The 25,376-nt window shown below is 42.8% G+C and overlaps 2 protein-coding genes and 4 non-coding genes across 10 annotated transcripts in view; 1 reads left to right on the forward strand and 5 right to left on the reverse strand.

Annotated features, from left to right (window-relative positions):
- Positions 1-25,376, forward strand: part of LOC109892874 (sodium- and chloride-dependent GABA transporter 2) — a 32,353-nt gene that overhangs the window by 3,126 nt on the left and 3,851 nt on the right. For 3 of the 5 annotated variants that reach the window (XR_004210321.1, XR_004210323.1, XM_031826780.1), the window contains exons 2-13: positions 5,458-5,592; positions 5,818-5,958; positions 6,094-6,181; positions 7,329-7,461; positions 7,621-7,755; positions 7,894-7,997; positions 8,147-8,271; positions 8,708-8,820; positions 9,053-9,190; positions 11,707-11,809; positions 12,426-12,526; positions 12,757-12,927. Coding sequence is in view for 2 of the 5 variants with exons in the window: in XM_031826780.1 (XP_031682640.1) it covers positions 5,458-5,592; positions 5,818-5,958; positions 6,094-6,181; positions 7,329-7,461; positions 7,621-7,755; positions 7,894-7,997; positions 8,147-8,271; positions 8,708-8,820; positions 9,053-9,190; positions 11,707-11,809; positions 12,426-12,526; positions 12,757-12,927 (1,487 nt within the window). In the remaining 3 variants the exon portion in view is untranslated. Of the gene's footprint in view, positions 1-5,457; positions 5,593-5,817; positions 5,959-6,093; positions 6,182-7,328; positions 7,462-7,620; positions 7,756-7,893; positions 7,998-8,146; positions 8,272-8,707; positions 8,821-9,052; positions 9,191-11,706; positions 11,810-12,425; positions 12,527-12,756; positions 12,928-13,306; positions 13,503-25,376 lie in introns of those variants that run through there. The other 2 variants (XM_020485723.2, XR_004210322.1) reach the window with 2 other exon arrangements.
- Positions 13,846-19,328, reverse strand: LOC109892873 (heat shock cognate 70 kDa protein). The gene is given in 10 exon segments (XM_020485722.2): positions 13,846-14,232; positions 14,234-14,338; positions 14,536-14,768; positions 14,998-15,196; positions 15,379-15,581; positions 15,809-16,364; positions 16,588-16,740; positions 16,837-17,042; positions 17,280-17,489; positions 19,202-19,328. Coding segments are annotated over 9 exon segments (1,989 nt in total). The 5' UTR covers positions 17,485-17,489; positions 19,202-19,328; the 3' UTR covers positions 13,846-14,103.
- Positions 14,401-14,494, reverse strand: LOC116374505 (small nucleolar RNA SNORD14). The gene has a single exon (XR_004210473.1). It is a non-coding gene; the product is annotated as a small nucleolar RNA SNORD14 (small nucleolar RNA).
- Positions 14,833-14,926, reverse strand: LOC116374506 (small nucleolar RNA SNORD14). Its single transcript, XR_004210474.1, has one exon. It is a non-coding gene; the product is annotated as a small nucleolar RNA SNORD14 (small nucleolar RNA).
- LOC116374503 (small nucleolar RNA SNORD14) lies at positions 15,646-15,739 on the reverse strand. Its single transcript, XR_004210471.1, has one exon. It is a non-coding gene; the product is annotated as a small nucleolar RNA SNORD14 (small nucleolar RNA).
- On the reverse strand, positions 16,437-16,530 carry LOC116374507 (small nucleolar RNA SNORD14). Its single transcript, XR_004210475.1, has one exon. It is a non-coding gene; the product is annotated as a small nucleolar RNA SNORD14 (small nucleolar RNA).

Genomic DNA, 25,376 nt, shown 5'->3' on the forward strand with positions numbered 1-25,376 from the left:
GGGTTTCCAAACTCCCCAAAAGAATGTGGTGATCGATGGTATCAAAAGCAACACTAAGGTTTAGCAGAACGAGGACAGATGCAGAGCCTCGGGCCAGACGCCATTGGCTTTTTCAAGAGAGGCTTTATTACTGCCACTTTCAGTGAGTTTGGTACACATCCGGTGGATAGAGAGACGTTTATTATGTTCATCATAGGAGGGCCAAGCACAGGGAGCAGCTCTTTCAGTAGTTTAGTTGGAATAGGGTCCAGTATGCAGCTTGAAGGTTTAGATGCCATGATTATTTTCATCAATGTGCAAGAGATATAGTACTAAATAAATTGAGTGTCTCCCTTGATCCTAGGTCCTGGCAGAGTTGTGCATATTATATGGAGATCTCGGAAATGCACTGTAACTACTTAACCTTATGTTACACCGTGAAAACGGTTTTCATGGGCACACAAATCCAAATAACCCAGTAAGCTCCGACCGTCACAGGACATCCATGGACGTTCGAAAGTGGATTTTTGATTTCAACTTTCACATATGTTTATTTTAGCCCTCCAGCCCTCAATGCATACAAGCCACTGATGCGCACCTTTGGAACATCTACATTTAAAAAAGTCTAATAAATAGATTTAATATATCACCGTCACAATACATCCATCATTTATTTTAATCATGTCTAAAGAAACATTATGACACACTTTCACTGGGGATGGGGGGGACATGTTTATCATTGGAATGTGATACAAAATGAGGCAACGGTAACAGGTAGTCCACCTGTGGTAAATTCAATAGATTGGACATGATTTGGAAAGACACATACCTGTTTATATAAGGTCCCACAGTTGACAGTGCATGTCAGAGCAAAAACCAAGTCATGAGGTTGAAGGAATTGTCCGTAAAGATCTGAGACTGGATTGTGTCGAGACACAGTTCTGGGGAAGGTCACCAAAACATTTCTGCAGCATTGAAGGTCCCCAAGAACACGGTGGCCTCCATCATTCTTATATGGAGGAGGTTTGGAACCACCAAGACTCTTCCTACAGCAGGCAATCCGGCCAAACTCAGCAATCGGGGGAGAAGGGCCTTGGTCAGGGAGGTGACCAAGAACCCGATGGTCACTCTGACAGAGCTTCAGAGTTTCTCTGTGGAGATGGGAGGACCTTCCAGAAGGCCAACCATCTCTGCAGCACTCCACCAATCAGGCCTTCTGGTAGAGTGACCAAGCCACTCCTCAGTAAAAGGCACATGACAGCCCACTTGGAGTTTGCCAAAAGGCACCTAAAGACTCTAAGACCATGAGAAAAGATTCTCTGGTCTGATAAAACCAAGATTGAACTCTTTGGCCTGAATACCAAGCATCACGTCTGGAAGAAACCTGGCACGACCCCTATGGTGAAGCATGGTGGTGGCAACATCATGCTGTGGGGATGATTTTCAGTGGCAGGGACTGGGAGACTAGTCAGGGTCGAGGGAAACATGAACGGAGCAAAGTACAAAGATATCCTTGATCAAAACCTGCTCCAGAGAGTTCAGGACCTCACACTTGGGTGAAGGTTCACCTTCCAACAGGACAATGACCCTAAGCACACAGCCAAGACAACGCAAGAGTGGCTTCGGGACAAGTCTCTGAATGTCCTTGAGTGGACCAGCCAGAGCCTTGAACCTGATCGAACATCTCTGCAGTACTGAAAATAGCTGTGCAGTGTCGCTCCCCATCCAACCTGACAGAGCCTGAAAGGATCTACTAAGAGGAATGGGAGAAACAACCCCAAATACAGGTGTGCTAAGCTTTAGTGTCATGCCCAAAAAGACTTGAGGCTGTAATCACTGCCAAAGGTGCTTCAACAAAGTACTGAGTAAAGGGTCTGAATACTTATGTAAATATGATATATCAGTTGTTGGTTTTTTATAGATTTGCAAACAATTCTAAAATCATGTTTTTGCTTTGTCATTTGGGATATTGTGTGTAGATTGATGAGGGGGGGATCTATTTAATCAATTTTAGAATAAGGCTGTAACATAACAAAATGTGGAAAAAGTCAAGGGGTCTGAAAATATTTAAAGTTAGAAATTTGGCCATAGAAACCATGACCAAAAACAGACGTCTTACAGTATATCCGTAAAATACAGTACAATTCAAAAGTTTGGACACCTCTTTATTTTAACTATTTTCTACATTGTAAAATAATAGTGAAGATAATAAAACTATGAAATAACACATACGGAAACATGTAGTAACCAAAAAAGTGTTAACAAAATCTAAATATATTGAATATTTTAGATTCTTTAAAGTAGCCACCCTTTGCCTTGATGACAGCTTTGCACACTCTTGGCATTCTCTCAACCAGCTTCACCTGGAATGCTTTTCCAACAGTCTTGAAGGAGTTCCCACATATGCTGAGCACTTGTTGGCTGCTTTTCCTTCACTCTGTGGTCCAACTCATCCCAAACCATCTCAATTGGATTGAGGTCGGGAGATTGTGGAGGCCAGGTCATCTGATGCAGCACTCCATCACTCTCCTTCTTGGTCAAACAGCCCTTACACAGTCTGGAGGTCTGTTGAGTCATTGTCCTGTTGAAAAACAAATGATAGCCCCACTAAGAGCAAACCAGATGGGATGGCGTATCGCTGCAGAATGCTGTGGTAGCCATGCTGGTTAAGTGTGCCTTGAATTCTAAATAAATCACTGACAGTGTCACCAGCAAAGCACCCCCAAACCATCGCACCTCCTTCTCCATGCTTCACGGTGGGAATCTCATGTGGGGATAATCTATTCACCTACTCTGCGTCTCACAAAGACACGGTGGTTGGAAACAAAAATCTCAAATTTGGACTCAAAGGACAGATTTACATTGGTCTAATGTTCATAGCTCATGTTTCTTGGCCCAAGCAAGTCTCTTCTTATTATTGGTGTCCTTTAGTAGTGCTTTATTTGCAGCAATTCGACCATGAAAGCCTGATTCATGCAGTTGATGTTCAGATGTGTCACGGTTTTCCTCCTCTTCGTCTGAAGAAGAGAGGCGAGAAGGATCGGAGGACCAATATGCGGCGTGATAAGTGTCCATGGTTTTAATAGGAAAACTCAAACATGAACACAACTACAAAACAAGAAACGTGAAAACCGAAACAGCCCTATCTGGTGCAATAAACACAAAGACAGGAAACAATCACCCGCAAAACACCCAAATAATATGGCTGCCTAAATATGGTTCCCAATCAGAGACAACGATAAACACCTGCCTCTGATTGAGAACCACTCTAGGCAACCATAGACTTACCAAGACAACTAAACTGAACACAACCCCATTAATCTAATAAAACCCCTAGACAAGACGAAACACAATAAATCACCCATGTCACACCCTGGCCTAACCAAAATAATAAAGAAAACAAAGATAACTAAGGCCAGGGCGTGACAAGATGTGTCTGTTACTTGAACAATGTGAAACATATATTTGGGCTGGAATTTCTGAGGCTGGTAACTCTAATGAACTTATCCTCTGTAGCAGAGGTAACTCTGGGTCTCCTTTCCAGATTGATTGCGCTTCAAACGTTTTTGCAACTTGAAGAAACTTTCAAAGTTCTTGACATTTTCTGGATTGACTGTCCTTCATGTCTTAAAGTAATGATGGACTGTCCATTTCTCTTTGATTATTTGAGCTGTTCTTGCCATAATATGAACTTGGTATTTTACCAAATAGGGCTATCTTCTGTATACCACCCCTACCTTGTCACAACACAACTGATTGGCTCAAACGCATTAAGAAGGAAATAAATTCTACAAATGAACTTTTAACAAGGCACACCTGTTTAATTGAAATGCATTCAAGGTGACTACCTCATGAAGCTGGTTGAGAGAATGACAAGAGTGTGCAAAGCTGTCATCAATGCAAAGGGTGGCTACTTTGAAGAATCTCAAATATAAAATATTTGTTGATTTGTGTAACACTTTTGGGTTACTACACGAGTCCATAGTTTAGATGTCTTCACTATTATTCTACAATGTAGAAAATAGTCAAATAAATGAAAAACCCTTGAATGAGTAGGTGTGTCCAAACTTTTGACTGGTACTGTACTTTTCAACATTAGTTTACAACCGAAAATGAATGGGAGTTTAACTTCCGTAAAATACGTATGTTCAACGTAATTTTGTTCATTGCTGTTTTGGTAAGCAACTCCAGTATATATTTCACCATGTGTTTTAGGTTATTGGCCTGCTGAAAGGTGAATTTGTCTGCCAGTGTCTGTTGGAAAGCAGACTGAACCAGGTTTTCCTCTGGGAATTTGCCTGTACTTAGCACAATTCTGTTTCTTTTTATCCCCCAAAAAATCCCTAGTCCTTGCTTATCACAAGCATACCCATTACATGATGCCACCACCACCATGCTTGAAAATATGAATAGTGGTACTCAGTGATGTGTTGTGCTGGATTTGCCCCAAACATAACGCTTCGTATTGTGAACATAAAGTTCATAAATATTTTTTTTGTTGCAGTTTTACTTTAGTGCCTTATTGCAAACAGAATGTATGTTTTGGAATATTTTTATTTTGTACATGCTTCCTTCTTTTCACTCTGTCATTTGAATCAATGTTGTTGATTCATCCTCAGTTTTCTCCTGTCACAGCCATTGAACACAACAGTCACCATTGGCCTCATGGTGAAATCCCAGATAATTGTTTTACCCAACTATCAATAGGTTTCCTTCTTTGCGAGGCATTGGAAAACCTCCCTGGTCTTTGTGTTTGAAATTCACTACTCGACTAAGGGACCTGACAGATATCTGTATGTGTGGCGCACAGAGATGAGGCAGTCATTCACAATGCATGTTAAACACTATTATTGCACACAGAGGCCATGCAACTTATGTGACTTGTTAAGCAAATGTCTACTCCTGAACTTATTTAGGCTTGCCATAACAAAGGGGTTGAATACTTATTGACTCAAGACATTTTAGCTTTTCCTTTTTAATTACTTTGTAAAAATGTATAGAAACATGATTCCACTTTGACATTATGACGCATTGTATTGTAGGCCAGTGACACAAATTCTAAATGTAATACATTTCTAATTCAGGCTGTATCACAACAAAATGTGGAAAAGGTCAAGGGGTGTGAATATTTTTTGAAGGCATTGTATAGTTCTAGGCCTTTGTCGTTGTTAGGAGTTATTGACCAATTTGCCATATTTTTCATTTTATTCCTGTAAGCACACACTTGAAACTACATAACAAGTGTTTTTATTTTTGTTTAAACCATTTTGAAATGTGTATCCCATATCACACATTGGCCCTTTAATTAATAGAAAGATCTATATTGCTTTAAAAAGTGGGTTAAGTAAACATACCACTTACCACTATGAATATAAGTTAAAAAGGGAGCTTGATTAGGGTCTGTAGGGCACAAAATCACTAGTAGCCTGCCTATATTGCGAGTTCACAACATACATATTTATATATGTCTGTTCTTAGGTGCCTTCCTTGTGCCCTACCTGCTGTACGTTGGGCTATGTGGTCTTCCTCTGTTCCTTCTCGAGACATCAATTGGTCAGTACACCCAACAGGGCATTGTCACATGCTGGAGGAGCTTATGTCCGCTTGCTGAAGGTGAGATGTTGCTATACTCCTTCATTCTACTACAGGCAAAAAGGTTAAAGGGATAATTCACCCAAATTACCAAATTACACATTGTTATCAATACCCTGTAAGCAATCCATACTTTTTCCTGGTCCAAAGACTTATGCAGAGAAAATAAACCAATATTTAATTTTGTAATTTGAGTGAACTATCCCTTTAATGTCCCACCTCATATTACCTGTTAATTCTTCACAGGTGTTGGCAGGGCAGAGCTTCTCATCCTGATCTATGACTCTATCATTTACCTCGTGATCCTGGCCTGGACTCTCTTCTACCTGGTGTTCTCTTTCAGTTCTCAGCTACCCTGGGCCAGCTGTGGTAACACCTGGAACACAGGTTGGTAGGCCTACATTCTCTGCATGGGGATAAAACAGGTTATATTTTACCAGAAAACAATGATACATACACACAGTTACTGTATATATGTTTTTGGGAGAGAATTCCATTTGACTTTAATTACTTTTTGATTAGATCAATGTGTGGATTTCTCTTCACTAAACCATACTGCCAACTGTACCTCCAAAATCACCACTACTTCTGCTGCCACTGAGTTCTGGGAGTAAGTAGCCTGCCCCACACAACACAAAGCAGCATAAGATAAATACTGTATATGAAAATTGTGCAAGACCTCCCTTTAATAATTATCTTACACTAAAATGATGTACAGTATCTGAAATGGCACCTAATCCCTAGAATAAAAAAATTGCGTACAACTTTTGTCCAGTGCCCGTATGTCAAATGTATTGCATGATATAGGGAATAGGGTAACATTTCAGATGCAACTTAAATGTAGCTTGAACTGAAAGTCTCCCTCTATCCCTGTTTATACCTGGTGCTAACATGTGTCCTTTGTCCTCATCTTGTCCATATGCTGATTGTGCCCACATTTTTAGACAGATTTAGATGATTAAAAGACGCATTGATCTTTCTGACCACCTCCGGAGGAAGTCAGGCATTGTGTCTGGATTTCTTACAAGATGGATGGACAGTGAAACAATTTAAATCATCATTATCCCGACCTCTAAAATCATTGACAGGTGACACCATTTATGAAATCAATATAGGCCTATGTCCTAAAATAAAATAAACAATTTCAAGTAATATCTGGCAAATAATTTGCATACAGGGAGGGACTAGGAAATCTGTTCACAATTTGGACACAGTGAACAGCATACCATGTGTAGACGCATGTCAAAAAATGTGGGCACAATCAGAATGTGGATAAGATCAGAACAAAGGACGCATGTTCGCCGATAACAATTTATATGCTGCAGTAATGCAAAAACACAAAATAAGCAGGTGAAAATAGCTGTATAAAACAAACATTAACTCTCTGGCTTCATTCATACATTAGACCAGGCATCACAATGCTAGCAGTCTACCATATTGACTCAACATAAAGTCCCCAATAGAAAACATCTCTTACTTGCATGGCTTCTATGAATTGCATTGCTGACTATCATGTGTAGGCGACCTCTCAACGCAGTTACGAATCTCCAACCTAATTGTGTGGCACTGGCAAAGGCTTCAAAATATAAACTGTGGCTAGGCTACTCACTGTTTCCAAAATGGCTGATAGATTGTGTCCACAAAAGTATCTAGGAAACAAACATTTGCAACATTGTTCCATGTAACACTAACAAAAGTGAGAGCATGGGCTTGACTAGTCACCAGGTATAAACGGGGCTTCTGTTGCCCTCCCCCAGGCGTCGTGTGTTGGCTATCTCTGGAGGCATTGAAGAGGTGGGCAGTGTAAGATGGGAGCTGATGCTCTGTCTCCTCGCCTGTTGGGCTGTCTGCTACTTCTGTATCTGGAAAGGAATCAGGTACTCAGGAAAGGTCTGTATAAGAGTTTATGTATATCTTACTACTACACATGATTACACCAGTAAATGTTAAATTACTTCACACATCCATGAATCTGATTGTTTAGGTACAGGTAGTAATTGTGCTATGGTGGTAAGTTTTGTTTTTGTCCAAACTGGTCCATTTCATTAGGTGGTATATTTCACTGCCACATTTCCCTATCTGATGCTCTTGGTGTTGCTGGTGAGAGGGGTGACTTTACCTGGAGCTTGGGAGGGGATTCAGTTTTACCTGTATCCAGACCCAGTCCGCCTTGCAGACCCCCAAGTAAACATTTGCACCTTTTCATTTGCACATTCATTGAAGAACAAGTTCCAAGCTAAATATGATCAAGTCTTTGCATTCCACTTCTCAATTTCGTGCTGTCGAATTTCTACATGCACTAATGAATCTCTCGCCAACCAGGTCTGGATGGAAGCAGGAACGCAGGTGTTCTTCTCCTACTGTATTGGACGGGGAAGTCAAACTGTTTTGGGAAGCTTCAACAAATACAACAATAACTGCTACATGTAAGACTGTTCAGTTTTAACAATACATTTTGTTTCTTAAAACATCTATACTTCAATGGATATGTAGAATTTAATAAAGAACAACTTATTCCAATTGTATTAGTTTGAGCACAGTTATAATTAGCATATTTTATTTTATGTCCATTCAGGGACAGCTTTTGGCTGTGTCTGCTGAATGGTTGTACCAGTTTTGTGGCTGGATTTGCAGTCTTCTCGGTGCTGGGATTCATGGCACAGAAACAGGGTGTTTCTGTCGCGATGGTGGCAGAGTCCGGTATGGTGTGGCCGTCACAGTGGCCTTCTGTTACAGCTTTGTACTTGTTAAAAACGTGTCAAAATGTTTTACGGATGCAGTCAGTTCAGCATGTCACAGCATTATTTAGGGTTATAATTAGTGTCTTAAATGCAATGCTTAAATGCTCAATATGAATGTGAAAACGATAAATGCATTTACCATTTTCACATTCCAATTGAGCATTTAAAACATTTACATTTATAATTTTCACATTCCAATTGAGGATACATGCACTGCATTTCTACTTTTTACATTCCAATTCATCATTGCATTTTAGAATTGGCACTGATAACGATCCATAATGATGTAACATACTGTGCCATGACATGCACACAAAAAACTGCGTCTGTATCATATGCTAATAGCATAGTTATTAAGTTATTTTCCTCCAATTCTTGTTTACTGTTGCTCCTAGGTCCTGGTTTGGCATTCATCGCCTTCCCCCAGGCAGCAGCCATGATGCCCTTGCCACAGCTCTGGACGGTCTGCTTCTTCATTATGCTTCTTCTGCTGGGAATTGACACACAGGTTATTTACCATACCTAAAGACCATGCCCAGCCAACACAGAATGTTCTTGTAACATTCCCTTAAGGTTCTCTTTTGGTTATTTGACAAATAACTTTCCCACAACGTCCTGGGAACCAAACTTTGATAGCTGGATGTGGTCTACATGCAAGGGTTGATAAAAAAAAATGGGTTGTGTTGATCCCACAATGTACTGTATCTTGATGTCACTTTTATCTTCCTTTTCTATTTTAGTTTGTCATAATGGAGGGAGTGATAACATCTTTCACAGACTTATTTCCTGTTACACTGCGAAGGCCCAGATATCGAGAGGGCTTTGTGCTCCTCTTCTGTCTCTCCTGCTTCCTTATACAGCTGACTATGATCACAGAGGTGAGACATTGAATTAGCTCCTAATCAACTGTTTTAGACACTGTCCAGAATGATAATGAGTTTAGTTTAACTGTACATAATAGAGTGTAAGGAAAAGGTCAAAGAAAAAATAGAACTTCTGTGCAGGTGAGGTAAATTATAAAGTCCTGCCCTCCGCACATTGGCGTGCACACTAGGCCCAGACTGCAAGGTAAAGAATGTTTCATAACAGCAGGTCGTCATTGTAAATAAGAATTTGTTCTTAACTGACTTGCCTAGTTAAATAAAGGTTAAATAAAAATGTAAAAATCTGTAAGTGTTGCAATGACCACAGTGTTGATTTGCTGACTTCATTAATCTAGCTATCTTCAGTGATATTGTGTATGATTGCTTCCATGTGCTCGATCTCTGATTCTACACTTCACATATGAATATCAATAGGATCAGCTTTAATATTGCAGACAGATTGTGGCTTCCATCAATGTAATTGTCTGCAACATTTCCAATCCCTCATATATTTTTGGGGTATATATACACTACCGTTCAAAAGTTTGGGGTCACTGAGAAATGTCCTTGTTTTTGAAAGAAAAGCACATTTTTTTGTCCATTAAAATAACATCAAATTGATCAGAAATACAGTGTAGACATTGTTAATGTTGTAAATGACTATTGTAGCTGGAAACGATAGATGTTTTATGGAATATCTACATAGGTGTACAAAGGCCCATTATCAGCAACCATCACTCATGTGTTCCAATGGCATGTTGTGTTAGCTAAACCAAGTTTATCATTTTAAAAGGCTAATTGATCATTGGAAAACCCTTTTGAAATTATGTTAGCACAGCTGAAAACTGTTGTTCTTATTAAAGAAGCAATAAAACTGGCCTTCTTTAGACTAGTTGAGTATCTGGTGCGTTAGCATTTGTGGGTTCGATTACAAGCTCAAAATGGCCAGAAACAAAGTCCTTTGTTTTTTTAACTCGTCTATTCTTGGTCTGAGAAATGAAGGCTATTCCATGCGAGAACTTTCCAAGACACTTAGGACACTAAAGAGGCCTTTCTACTGACTCTGAAAAACAACAAAAGAAGGTTGCCCAGGGTCCCTGCTCATCTGCGTGAACGTGCCTTAGTCATGCTGCAAGAAGGCATGAGGACTGCAGATGTGGCCAGGGAAATAAATTGCAATATCCGTACTGTCAGACTCCTAAGAAAGCACGACAGGGAGACAAGACAGACAGCTGATTGTCCTTGCAGTGGCAGACCACGTGTAACAACACCTGCACAGGATCGGTACATCCTAACATCACACCTGTGGGACAGGTACAGTGCTCAGACTGTCCGCAATAGGCTGAGAGAGGCTGGACTGAGGGCTTGTAGGCCTGTTGTAAGGCAGGTCCTCACCAGACATCACCGGAAAAAACGTTGCCTATGGGCACAAACCCACCGTCGCTGGACCAGACAGGACTGGCAAAAAGTGCTCATCATTGACGAGTCTCGTTTTTTTCTCACCAGAGGTGATGGTCGGATTCGCGTTTATCATCGAAGGAATGCGTGCTCCACCGAGGCCTGTACTCTGGAGCGGGATTGATTTGGAGGTGGAGAGTCCGTCGTGGTCTGGGGCTGTGTGTCACAGCATCACCGGACTGAGCTTGTTGTCATTGCAGGCAATCTCAACGCTGTGCGTTACAGGGAAGACATTCTCCTCCCTTATGTGGTACCCTTCCTGCAGGCTTATCCTGACCAGACCCTCCAGCATTACAATGCCACCAGCCATACTGCTCGTTCTGTGCCTGATTTCCTGCAAGACAGGAATGTCAGTGTTCTGCCATGGCCAGCAAAGAGCCCGGATCTCAATCCCGTTGAGCACGTCTGGGACCTGTTGGATTGGAAGGTGAGGGCTAGGGCCATTCCCCGCAGAAATGTCCGGGATCTTGCAGGTGCCTTGTTGAAAGAGTGGGGTAACATCTCACAGCAAAAACTGGCAAATCTGGTGCAGTCCATGAGGAAGAGATGCACTGCAGTACTAAATGCAGCTGGTGGCCACACCAGATACTGACTGTTACTTTTGATTTTGACCCCCCCTTTGTTCAGGGACACATTATTCCATTTCTGTTTGTCACATGTCTGTGGAACTTGTTCAGTTTAGGTCTCAGTTGTTGAATCTTATGTTCATACAAATATTTACACATGTTAAATTAGGCGTCTACTTCCAGCTTATACATATATACAATAGGGCAAAAAAGTATTTAGTCAGCCACCAATTGTGCATGTTCTCCCACTTAAAAAGATGAGAGAGGCCTGTAATTTTCATCATAGGTACACTTCAACTATGACAGACAAAATGAGAAATAAATCCAGAAAATCACATTGTAGGATTTTTTATGAATTTATTTGCAAATTATGGTGGAAAATAAGTATTTGGTCTTTTGTTTGTTTTTAGTCCCATCCTTCAGCTTCCCTCAACCTCTCCCATCTATCTCTGAACACCATCCAGTTTTGATTTCTGAAGGACATTTTTTGGTTCTTCTAATCTACAGGGTGGGATCTTTGTGTTCCAGCTCATTGATTACTACGGCTGCAGCGGAGCGTGTGTTCTCTTTGTGGCTGTGTTTGAGTCACTGGCAGTGGGATGGATCTTTGGTAAGTGTAAATCCACTGTGACGGCATATTTTTTTTTCACCCCGGCCACGATGGTGGAAAAACATGAGTCTTAGCCTTCATCTCAAGCACTAGAGCTGTAGTGGTGAAAAAGCCCCATTATACTATACACAACCACTCAGTTTTTGTAATCATTTGGTTTGTAAACTGCCTTTCTCTCATTGTCTCCTGGACTTGAGTTTATAGCCGTGGGGAAGAAAATCTGAATAAAAAAATGTGTCTCTCTAGCACTGGGCCTTTACTAGTATTAGTGGACCGATATAGATGTCTGTACATAGGCTGGTCATCCATGTTTGTACCTGTAGTAGATGGTCCATCACCATGAAGAACAGCAATGCACAATACAGCAATTGAGTACATTGAAACATCAAGTGGTTTATGATGATGTGATGTAGCTCGGTTGGTCGAGCATGGTACTTGCTTTGCTAGGGTTGCGTGTTCGATTCCCACAGGGGACCAGAATGAAAATGTATGCACTCACTACTGTAAGTTGCTCTGGATATGAGCGGCTACTAAAAAGGACTGCAGCAACCCCACCCCTAAACTACTTCCCGTGGCTATGCGTGAGTTGTCAGTAAATCTGTTTTAAAATCCTCAGGGGCAGATCACATGGAGGATGCCATTAAGGACATGACTGCACAGAGACCGTGTGTCCTCTTCAGACTGTGCTGGCGTTACTTCACCCCACTTGTGTCTCTGGTGAGTTAGATTGGTGCTTGTGGTAAATATTTCAAGCTGTACATCTTATAAAAGTAGACATATGGCTAGACATTTAAAGGTAATTTCTGATTGAACCAACATTACTGTATACAGTCTCCACCCACACTGGAACATTGCCTTTACATGTAAATTGCGTGGATCGTCCGTGCTATGGCTTGAGTCTAGGTCTTACTCATTGGGTGCTTTGCTTTTCCTCCATACCATCCCAGAGTTCCTTTATTTTACACATGGTGGACTATAAGCCTCTCAAGTTTAACCGCTGGTACATGTACCCGGACTGGGCTTACGCACTGGGCTGGGCCATGGCCCTCTCCTCCATCCTCCTGGTGCCACTGTGGGGGATTGGCAAGATCTGCGTTGGTACAGGCAGCCTCAGACAGGTTCGTACATGAGTCAAATACACATGCTCTTAGCCAGTGATTCAGTAGCAATTAGGGCTAAGCGCCTTGTCCAATGGCACAGATTTACCACCAAGTCAGCTCTGGGATTCAAACCAGCCCAACAATCTACCAGGCTACCTTGCAAAATACTATAGAATGTGATGCAGAGAATTATGCTCTGGGGACACCAATTCTGGCATTTAAGCCCCTGTTCTACTTACCGTCAGGCGCTTTTGGGTAACATTGCCCCAATACTAGCGTTGGCATGTGAAAATTCAGGTGTACACATTTAAATGGCATGATGCAAGTGTGAAACAAGGCTGCATTTGTAAAAGTATAGTTTTGAACATGTTTGATCTATTCAATCTTTCTTCACTAGCGCTTGGCTGTCCTTTGTCACCCTGATGATGACCTCCCTCTAACCCGGCTGGGGAAATGCCAAAACTCAGAAATGGAGACATTGCAAGATATTAACCGCATATGAGCTTCATTTTGCTTACTAAGACAGCAAAGCGCTGGGCATTAGTAGTGATATTGTTTGAAAGCTTGTTTATTAAAACTCTCCTGCACTGGCAGTCCTTGTATTTATCAACTAAGCAATTTTATGTTTCCATAGGCCAGGTGACAGATGGGACTTTTTGGCTTCGATTAGGCACACAAGGATAATTTGCCAAAATTACTTGGTAGTCACTTACAAAGCAATCGATGTCGGTTTCCAATGGTATAGATATGAAGCACTACCACATTTAAAATAAAAAAAAGGTCAGGTATGAATGGACACAGGACCTCAAGACATCTTTACACTGGTCTAGCAGCTGGAAGTTTGTGGGAAACTACAAGCAAGATTGACAATATTACCCAAAATATGGCCCTTCCTAACATCTTCCCCTTTCCAAAGTAGTGTAAAGGACCCATACATTTAGAAGTAAAGGTGGAAGGTCACCGTATATTTTATTTTGTCCTAAAGGCATTGTGACAAAGGCAGATGACAACTGAGAAAATACACATGTGAAATTTGACAGCTTAGTTGCGCTAACAGAAAATTACTTTTCCCTGTTGCGTAGCAAACAAAGTTGAAAAAAATATGTGATCCCTCAACCTTTATTCAAATTTCACTCCTTGACAAGTCACGAGACTCAGACACAAGAGGGTAGAACACATTTCAAACTTTGCTTGTTAGGGGGAGGTAGTTTCAGAAACAATGGAATGTTTAGTCGACTTCCTCAATGGTTGGTCCAGATGATCCACCACCTCCAGGAGCAGCACCACCAGCTCCAGGGAATCCGCCAGCCATGCCCTCAGGCATACCGCCGGGCATCCCACCAGCACCCTGGTATAGCTTGGTGATGATGGGGTTGCACACCTTCTCCAGCTCCTTCTGGTGGTGCTCATACTCTTCCTTCTCAGCAGTCTGAAAAATGCAAAAAATTAGCAAAACATACGACTTGAAGATATCAATATATTTTACGTATGTCGCTCAGACATCCAAGGAAGGTATTGGGCCATCTTTGGTCTTTCAACCTCTGGTGGAAACTACGAATGGCAGGAGTAAACTTCATCACAGCAAGTGGACCAAGACAGTACAAGTCACCCCAATTAAATTCTTACCTGGTTCTTGTCCAGCCACCCGATGACCTCGTTGCACTTCTCCAGAATCTTAGTCTTGTCCTCGTCACTGATTTTCCCCTGCAGTTTCTCATCCTCCACAGTAGACTTCATGTTGAAAGCGTAGGACTCTAGGGAGTTCTTAGAAGAGACCTTGTCACGCTGCACATCATCCTCACACTTGTACTTCTCAGCCTCCTGGACCATGCGCTCAATGTCCTCCTTGCTCAGGCGACCTAAAGGAAAATAGTCAAATCAACCAAAGTTTGACCTAAACTACAATCAACTGTACTATATTCGTCGCTCAGACATCCAAGGAAGGTATTGGGCCATCTTTGGTCTTTCAACCTCTGGTGGAAACTACGAATGGCAGGAGTAAACTTCATCACAGCAAAACTATTGGGGTCAGGGCTAGCAACCATAGCCCATTTTCCAGTGTTAAACTACAATGCAATCCAACATTACCCTTGTCATTGGTGATGGTGATCTTGTTCTCCTTCCCAGTGCTCTTGTCAGCAGCAGACACATTCATGATGCCGTTAGCATCAATGTCAAATGTAACCTCAATCTGAGGAACACCGCGAGGTGCAGGGGGGATTCCAGTCAGCTCAAACTTGCCCAACAGGTTGTTATCCTTGGTCATGGCCCTCTCACCCTCATACACCTGGAGGATACAGTCAATATTAGCAAAACATACATGTCTTCAAATGAGAAGTACATTTCACTAAAAGCCACTCAAGACATCCAAGGAATGTATTGGGCAATCTAAACGGCATCACAGATAGTGGCCAAAGGAATGAGGAAACATTGCCCTGAAATTGACATTTCTTGCAGACCCCCACTCACCTGAATGAGCACACCAGGCTGGTTGTCTGAGTAAGTGGTGAAGGTCTGGGTCTGCTTGGTTGGGATGGTGGTGTTACGTTTGATCAGGACGGTCATGACACCTCCAGCGGTCTCAATACCCAGGGACAGGGGTGTGACGTCCAGCAAAAGCAGGTCCTGGACATTCTCAGACTTGTCACCTGAGAGTATGGCTGCCTGGACAGCTGAAAATGAGAATGGGAGGTTAGACACGTGGAAAAACCTTACTGTAGACGCACTGTGCCATTGTCGCTCAGACATCCAAGGAAGGTATTGGGCCATCTTTGGTCTTTCAACCTCTGGTGGAAACTACGAATGGCAGGATTAAACTTCATCACAGCGAAACTATTGATTTAAGGCTCATTATAGAAGCCCATTGGCCACAGAGCAAACAAGATGATCAGTGATTCACCTGCGCCATAGGCCACAGCTTCGTCGGGGTTGATGCTTTTGTTGAGCTCTTTGCCGTTGAAGAAATCTTGGAGCAGTTTCTGGATCTTGGGGATACGAGTGGAGCCTCCTACCAGGACGATGTCGTGTACCTGGGCTTTGTCCATCTTGGCGTCGCGGAGGGATTTCTCCACTGGGTCAAGGGTGCCACGGAAAAGGTCTGCATTGAGCTCCTCAAAGCGAGCCCTGGTGATGGAGGTGTAGAAGTCGATTCCCTCGTACAATGAGTCGATCTCGATGCTGGCCTGGGTGCTGGAGGACAGGGTGCGCTTTGCCCTCTCACATGCGGTGCGGAGACGGCGAACAGCCCTCTTGTTGTCGCTGATGTCTTTCTTGTACTTGCGCTTGAATTCCGCGATGAAGTGGTTGACCATGCGGTTGTCAAAGTCTTCTCCACCCAGATGAGTGTCTCCAGCAGTGGACTTGACCTCAAAGATGCCATCCTCGATGGTCAGGATGGACACGTCAAAGGTGCCGCCACCCAGATCAAAGATAAGGACATTCCTTTCAGCACCGACCTGAAACAGAAGAGAACATTCAGAATTTGCAACGAGTACAAGCAAGCCCTGATCTATGACATGGCTAAATATTCGCTCAGACATCCAAGGAAGGTATTGGGCCATCTTTGGTCTTTCAACCTCTGGTGGAAACTACGAATGGCAGGAGTAAACTTCATCACAGCAAATAAGCACTGCATTGCAGTCCTTTTCAACAGAAAAAATATCAAGTAATGGAGTTAACCTTCTTGTCCAGGCCGTAGGCAATGGCAGCAGCAGTTGGCTCATTGATGATACGCAGCACATTCAGCCCCGAGATGGTACCAGCATCTTTGGTTGCCTGGCGCTGGGAGTCATTGAAGTAGGCAGGTACGGTAACAACAGCATTGTTGACAGTCTAGGGAGAAAAAATGTCCATGCATTTGAATAATCCAATAGACCAGTCATGGTAAACTAAATCACCTTCCTGTTACAGAACCAGCCACACACTTACTTTCCCAAGGTAGGCCTCAGCAATCTCCTTCATCTTGACCAGAACCATAGATGAAATTTCTTCTGGGTAGAAGGACTTAGTCTCTCCTTTGTATTCAACTTGGAGCTTAGGCCGAGTAGAATCATTGATAACTTCAAAGGGCCAATGCTTCATGTCCGATTGAACAACTCCATCATCAAACCTGCGGCCAATCAGTCTCTTAGCATCTGCAACAAGACAACCAGTTAGAGTTAAAATTTCCTACAGCGATATGGAGTCAAGCGAGTTAAATGGTGTGTCACTCAGACATCCAAGGAAGGTTTTGGGCCATCTTTGGTCTTTCAACCTCTGGTGGAAACTACGAATGGCAGGAATAAACTTCACAGTGAACAAGCGTTGCTACAAAGTCAAATTATAAATCACCAATCTACTAATTTAGGAGACATCAGAACGTAAAAACGTACCGAATACTGTGTTGCAGGGGTTCATGGCAACCTGATTCTTGGCAGCATCACCAATGAGCCTCTCAGAGTCGGTGAAGGCAACGTAGCTTGGAGTGGTCCTGTTGCCTTGGTCATTGGCAATGATTTCAACCTTGCCATGCTGGAACACACCCACGCAGGAGTAGGTGGTCCCGAGATCAATGCCGACTGCTGGTCCCTTAGACATGTTACCTGGACAATGAAGAAGAGCATAGTTAACCCTCTAGGCCCAACTGCACATTGTGAGACTCAAGTAGCATCCTAGGAATGTTCCAATGTGGGACAGGTCTTTGAAAACTGCTACATTCATGTTCACATTTGCAATGGTATTCCTCAACCTAACAGAGTAAAATTGATGCGACATTGTATTGTCAAGTAGTATGGTAGAGTCCTGATTGTGTTTCATGGTCATCTTCACTGATAGTGAAACACCTCCACTCCTGTCATTGTTGCGGGACAGGAAATCATTGTATGAAGTTGCGCCTTGTCGGGGATTGTTCCAGATTTACATCTTGCCACCTCAGGCACTCCCTAGTGCCATTTGCCTCTTAGGGGCAGGCATAAAAGTAGATAAGCAATTAGTCATTGTAGTTAATAACCACATGTTCTCAAATATTAAGTTACAAACTACCTACTACATGGCACAGTTCAGGCTGGATCTGATTTAACTCAAGAAATGGCAACGAGCGCACTGAGCTCAAAGGGGAAAATATTCCTCAAATAATTGAACCAGTCAGTCAATTAGTGGTTTGAAATACAAACAATATGACCACCCCATCTTCAGATATTGGACTAACATGTTAAATGTAAAGCCACTAAGCAAAACCGCAGCCACTTCCTGGTTGCCAAAACGGATATTTTCCCAAATACAGTTTATGCAGTAACTATAGGGTAGAGAATGATCGCAACATCAAAACTACCGAATTATTTTCCAAAGCCAAAATACTTTCAGCTGGTGTACAAAATAAAATGTAGAAGCAGAAGAAGCTTGTGACCCGGAAGCATAGAAATGGCGCACCTATCAGATCTACCGCTTTTAAGACTTTCAATGGGAACTCTATAACTCGCATGTGAATTACGGCCAGGTCGCCCAAAAAGTTAATTCAGTTTCTTTGATACCATTGACTAGAGAAACCAACTTCCTTTATTTTAAGTCCTACGGTCAAGATAGTGATCGCTATAAAGAGATCATAAGATATAACACAATAACCAAAGTAAAATATTTGTCCCCCGAACAGCTTATGAGAATCAGGTCAGCAAAACGAAAGGATCGTCTAATAAAACGGTTTAATTCAAGATACTGAACTTGGTGTAGACATGAGCACTAACAGATACCGGTATGTACCGGTATTACACTTCAGTAAGAACTATGGACGGCCATATGTGCGTCACATCACGCGGTGTGCAGTCTCTAGAACGTTCTAGAACTAGGCCGACCACGAGGGTGGTCGCGCGCCATATCCTGGTATACCGCATACAAACCTTGTTACCTAGCACAGTGACAGAAACTGTTTGAAACTGTCGATCGAATGTCAATCAAATAATTATTAGCTGTGATGTGCTAACCACGACATTAAAGGTTGACCGATTAGTTAGCAAGCAAAGGCAACCTAAAAGCTAACTAGTTACCCAACGTTGAGTTAAATGATATCAAATAGGATAGAAAATGTAAATATATTGCAGTAATTCCGAGTTAAAGCTAGATCAGTTAGTTAAGTTTTACAAGGTTTAATTTGTCGACTAGGTGATAGTTAAACCTACAAGGCCAAGTAGTTAATTTACGTTAGCCATCCTTGTCTTCCGGATATAAAATGAACCTGTTTGTGGTCAGCAAATTAAAATTACGGTGAACTAAAAAAAAAGCTTTCATTATTACATTACTATTAAATTAAACTATTTCTTACCGAATTAATTATTTGACCGAAGGTGATGCTGATGTTGATCGGAGTTGAACAATGGCGAAGCCTCCCTTTCTTCGCCTTGTGTGTTGTGAGAGAAAGAAGGAAGGATAAGTCTACCATTACTATATAAACGGCAAGGCAACCAATCATAGCTCAGGATTCAACTTGACATTCCAAAATACCAATAAAAACACAGGCTGTTGCTCCCTCCCACTGCCCATGAAGACGTCGGGTTGCGTTCGCACCGGATACACTTTTATTTTTTTATTTTTTTATTTAACCTTTATTTAACCTTTATTTAACCAGGTAGGTTAGTTGAGAACAAGTTCTCATTTGCAACTGCGACCTGGCCAAGATAAAGCATAGCAGTTCGACATATACAACAACACAGAGTTACACATGGAATAAACAAAACATACAGTCAATAATACAGTAGAAAAGAATGCACAGTGAGTGCAAATGAGGTAAGATAAGAGAGTTAAGGCAATAAATAGGCCATGGTGGCGAAGTAATTACAATATAGCAATTAAATACTGGAATGTTAGATGTGCAGAAGATGAATGTGCAAGTAGAGATACTGAGGTGCAAAGGAGCAAGATAAGTAAATACAGTATGGGGATGAGGTAATGCAATCAGTCGATATACTCGACAACTATCATCAGAAATCATGCGATTTAAATCAGACCGTGGGGCCCGCCTGATTCACAAGTGAGTCAGAAGGTTCAAATCAACGTTTCATATCGTGGTGTAGATGTACTGTATTGACAATGGCACAATAACGCGAGATCACATTTCCAGCATGGCCGACAACCAGACCTCCCTTGCCCGCCATAGGAAGCAAAATTGTAATTATTAAATTATAAGTGAGCATTGCATTTGCAGTTCTTAAATTATTTAAAACATATTTTTAAACTCTGAAACACTGAACGAGCTTCGGCAACTCCTGGTCCATGTGACTATCTTTACTGACATTGCTAGCCCTTGGTTGCGTTGCTAGCCCTCGGGCGCGTTCCAGGATGCAGGTCGACAAGGATACGTTCCTTGCCAGGATGCGGTTGCGTTGCTAGGCCGCAACCGCGTCGCAGGTCTGCATGGGTGCGTCAAGATTGTCTTCATGGCTTCAGAATTTCTGGATATATTATAACCGATATTTGACATAACAGATTAGCATAATTGGTTCAGATTATTTGATGATTTATTGGCCTCTACTTTTATTTATTTTTTACAAATCCCAAATCACTATTGCAGGGCTGACCAACTCTGTTCCTGAGGAGTGACCATCCTGTAGGTTTTCGCTCCAAACCCAGCAGTAACTAACGTGATTCAACTTATCAACCAGTTAGTTAGGTGCGCTAGATAAGGGTCTGAACAAAAACCTACACTCCCATTCCAACCCAGAATTCCTTACTGGATTTCTATTGACTTCCAAGACAAGATTTGGAAGGATGGCCACACGAGGCTAGTGTTGAACATATCACCTAACCACATATTGGTGGTGTTCCTGCCTGATTATGTTGAAGACTTTGCGTTGCATAAACCAATGTTTGTGCGCCACGTCATCAAGTGTCGTGAAGTACATTCCTATATCATATGATGTTAGTTAGCTGATATGTTAAACACCTATCCAAGCTTTGCGTGATCTGGCAGGCATCTGCAATGTAGTCAGGCAGGAATGCCACCCATATGATATAGCGGAGCAGTATAGCAATCTATTGGTTGATGCAATACATTATCTGCAATTCATAATCCAAGATGGCGTAGCAGTCAGGCGTCTTTGTCCTGTCGTGTCCCTTGTATATATCGTTTTACATATTTTTCGTCGCATATCCTTTAAAATATTTAGCTAAACCTCATCATCTAAATACTCTCCTGCAACCCGCCTCAACCAATGTGGTGTGGATCTGCTTTTTTTTCCTAAAGTATTTATATTTACTTCGGATCTGGAATCCCTCAACTGAAGCTAGCCAGCTAACTACCAGATATCAGTCAGCAAACCATTGCCAGTGGTCATCAGCTAACCTTCAGCTCGGAATGCTCTCGCCAGTTCGAACAACATGACTCTAACCAGAGCATAACGGACCTGTTATTTTTATCCCCGGATTCCTACCGCAAACTAAACATTTTCATCTGGATCTTCACAACTAGCTAACCGCAATCCCGGATGACTAATCCTGGCTAGCATTTCCATCCCAGAGCAAGCACCAATTTAGCTTGAAGCTAGCCCGACCAGGGCTCCTGTGCTACCACCGAAGCATACTCCAGGGCTACAATATCGGCCTGCTAGCTACCTAGAGCTACTTGGAACCTACTTGGAATAATTCCACGACTGGTCTATCGACGTCACCACACGAAGAGGCAAAAACAGAGCCCCCCCCCCCCACCAAAGGCTAACTTTCTAGCCCCTGCTATCTGCTTGCTTGCTAACCCGGTCTGCTAACTGCTAAACTGCCGGGCCCTGGTCTGCTAACTGCTAGCTTGCCTGTCCGGTCTGCTAACTTCTTGCTTGCTAACCCGGTCTGCTAACTGCTAGCTTGCACTGGTCTACTAACTGCTAGCCCATGCTAACTGCTTGCTTGCTAACCCGGCCTGCTAACTGCTAGCTTGCCCTGTTTTACTAGCTGCTAGCTTGTTTAGCTCCGGCTTACTAACTGTTAGCTTGTTAGCCTGCTAACTGTCTGAATCGCCGTGTCCCCAGCCAGCCCAACCACTCACTGGACCCATATGTTCACTTGGCTATGCATGCCTCTCTCTAATATCAATATGCCTTGTCCATTACTGTCCTGGTTAGTGATTACTGTCTTATTTCACTGTAGAGACTCTAGCCCTGCTCAATATGCCTTAACCAACCATGTTGTTACACCTCCTACGTATGCGATGACATCACCTTGTTTAAACATCTCTAGAGACTATATCTCTCTCTTCATTACTCAATGCCTAGGTTTACCTCCAATGTACTCATATCCTACCATACCTTTGTCTGTACACTATGCCTTGAATCTATGCTATCGTGCCCAGAAACCTGCTCCTTTTACTCTCTGTTCTGAACGTGCTAGACGGCCAGTTCGTATAGTCTTTAGCCGTACCCTTATCCTACTTCTCCTCTGTTCCTCTGGGGATGTGGAGGTTAATCCTGGTCCTGCAGCGCCTAGCTCCACTCCCACCCCCCAGGTGCTCTCATTTGCTGACTTCTGTAACCGTAAAAGCCTTGGTTTCATGCATGTTAGCATTAGAAGCCTACTCCCTAAGTTGGTTTTACTCACTGCTTTAGCACACTCTGCCAACCCAGATGTCTTAGCCGTGTCTGAATCCTGGCTTAGGAAAACCACCAAAAACCCTGAAATCTCCATTGCTAACTATAACGTTTTCCGCCAAGATAGAACTACCGAAGGGGGCGGTGTTGCAATCTACTGCAAAGATAACCTGCAGAGTTCTGTATTACTTTCTAAGTCTGTACCCAAACTATTTGAGCTTCTACTTCTAAAAATTCACCTTTCCAGAAACAAGTCTCTCACTGTTGCCGCTTGCTATAGACCTCCCTCTGCCCCCAGCTGTGCCCTCGATACTATATGTGAACTGATTGCCCCCATCTATCTTCTGAGCTCGTGCTACTAGGTGACCTAAACTGAGACATGCTTAACACCCCGGCCACCCTACAAACTAAGCTTGATGCCCTCAATCGCACACAAATTATCAATGAACCTACCAGGTACAACCCCAAATCAGTAAACACGGGCACCCTCATAGATGTCATCCTAACTAATTCGCCCTCCAAATACACCTCTGCTGTTTTCAATCAAGATCTCAGCGATCACTGCCTCATTGCCTGCATCCGTAATGGGTCTGGGACCAAACGACCACCCCTCATCACTGTCAAACGCTCCCTGAAACACTTCTCCGAGCAGGCCTTTCTAATCGACCTGGCCGGGGTATCCTGGAATGACATTGACCTCATCCCGTCAGTAGAGGATGCCTGGCTATTCTTTAAAAGTGCCATCCTCACCATCTTAAATAAGCATCCCCCTCTAAAAAAATGTAGAACTAGGAATAGATATAGTCCTTGGTTCACGCCAGGCCTGTCTGCCCTTGACCAGCACAAAAACATCCTGTGGCGTTCTGCATTAGCATTGAATAGCCCCAGTGATATACAACTTTTCAGGGAAGTTAGGAACAAATATACACAGGCAGTTAGAAAAGCTAAGGCAAGCTTTTTCAAACAGAAATTTGCATCCTGTAGTACTAACTCAAAAAAGTTTTGGGACACTGTAAAGTCCATGGAGAACAAGAGCACATCCTCCCAGCTGCCCACTGCTCTGAGGCTAGGAAACACTGTCACCACCGATAAATCCACTATAATTGAGAATTTCAATAAGCATTTCTCTACGGCTGGCCAAGTTTTCGACATGGCTACCCCTACCCCGGTCAACTGCCCGGCACCCTCCACAGCAACCCGCCAAAGCCCCCACCATTTCTCCTTTACCCAAATCCAGATAGCCGATGTTCTGAAAGAGCTGCAAAATCTGGACCCCTACAAATCAGCCGGACTAGACAATCTGGACCCTTTCTTTCTAAAATTATCTGCCGAAATTGTTGCAACCCCTATTACTGGGCTGTTCAACCTCTCTTTCGTATCGTCTGAGATTCCCAAAGATTGGAAAGCTGCCGCGGTCATCCCCCTCTTCAAAGGGGGTGACACTAGACCCAAACTGCTACAGACCTATATCTATCCTACCCTGTCTTTCTAAGGTCTTCGAAAGCCAAGTTAACAAACAGATTACTGACCATTTCGAATCCCACCATACCTTCTCCGCTATGCAATCTGGTTTCAGAGCTGGTCATGGGTGCACCTCAGCCACGCTCAAGGTTCTAAACGACATCATAACCGCCATCGATAAGAGACATTACTGTGCAGCCATATTCATCGACCTGGCCAAGGCTTTCAACTCTGCAAATCACAACATTCTTATTGGCAGACTCAACAGCCTTGGTTTCTCAAATGATTGCCTCGCCTGGTTTACCAACTACTTCTCTGATAGAGTTCAGTGTGTCAAATCGGAGGGCCTGTTGTCTGGACCTCTGACAGTCTCTATGGGTGTGCCACAGGGTTCAATTCTCGGGCTGACTCTCTTTTCTGTATACATCAATGATGTTGCTCTTGCTGCTGGTGATTCTCTGATCCACCTCTACGCAGACAACACCATTCTGTATACTTCTGGCCCCTCCTTGGACACTGTGTTAACTAACCTCCAGATGAGCTTCAATGCCATACAACTCTCCTTCCGTGGCCTCCAACTGCTTTTAAACGCAAGTAAAACTAAATGCATGCTTTTCAATCGATCGCTGCCCGCACCTGCTCGCCCGTCCAGCATCACTACTCTGGACGGCTCTGACTTAGAATACGTGGACAACTACAAATACCTGGGTGTCTGGGTAGACTGTAACCTCTCCTTCCAGACTCACATTATGCATCTCCAATCCAAAATTAAATCTAGAATCAGCTTCCTATATCGCAACAAAGCATCCTTCACTCATGCTGCCAAACATACCCTTGTAAAACTGACCATCCTACCGATCCTCGACTTCGGTGATGTCATCTATAAAATAGCCTCCAACACTCTACTCAACAAACTGGATACAGTCTATCACAGTGCCATCCGTTTTGTCACCAAAGCCCCATACACTACCCACCATTGCGACCTATACGCTCTCGTAAGTTGGCCCTCGCTTCATACTCGTCGCCAAACCCACTGGCTACAGATTATCTACAAGTCTCTGCTAGGTAAAGCTCTGCCTTATCTCAGCTATGGTCACCATAGCAGCACCCACCCATAGCACTCGCTCCAGCACCTGTACTTAGCCTATCTGTAAACAGCTCATCTATCTACCTACCTCATCCCCATACTGGTATTTATTTATTTATTTTGCTCCTTTGCACCCCAGTATCTCTACCTGCACATTCATCTTCTGCCGATCTACCATTCCAGTGTTTAATTGCTATATTGTAATTACTTCGCCACCATGGTCTATTTATTTCCGTAACTTACCTCATTTGTATTATTGACTGTATGTTTTGTTTATTCCATGTGTAACTCTGTGTTGTTGTATGTGTCGAATTGCTACGCTTAATCTTGGCCAGGTCACAGTTGCAAATGAGAACTTGTTCTCAACTAGCCTACCTGGT

The sequence above is a fragment of the Oncorhynchus kisutch genome, linkage group LG6, assembly GCF_002021735.2.
Source record: "Oncorhynchus kisutch isolate 150728-3 linkage group LG6, Okis_V2, whole genome shotgun sequence".
In the NCBI taxonomy this organism is placed as follows: Eukaryota; Metazoa; Chordata; class Actinopteri; order Salmoniformes; family Salmonidae; genus Oncorhynchus; species Oncorhynchus kisutch.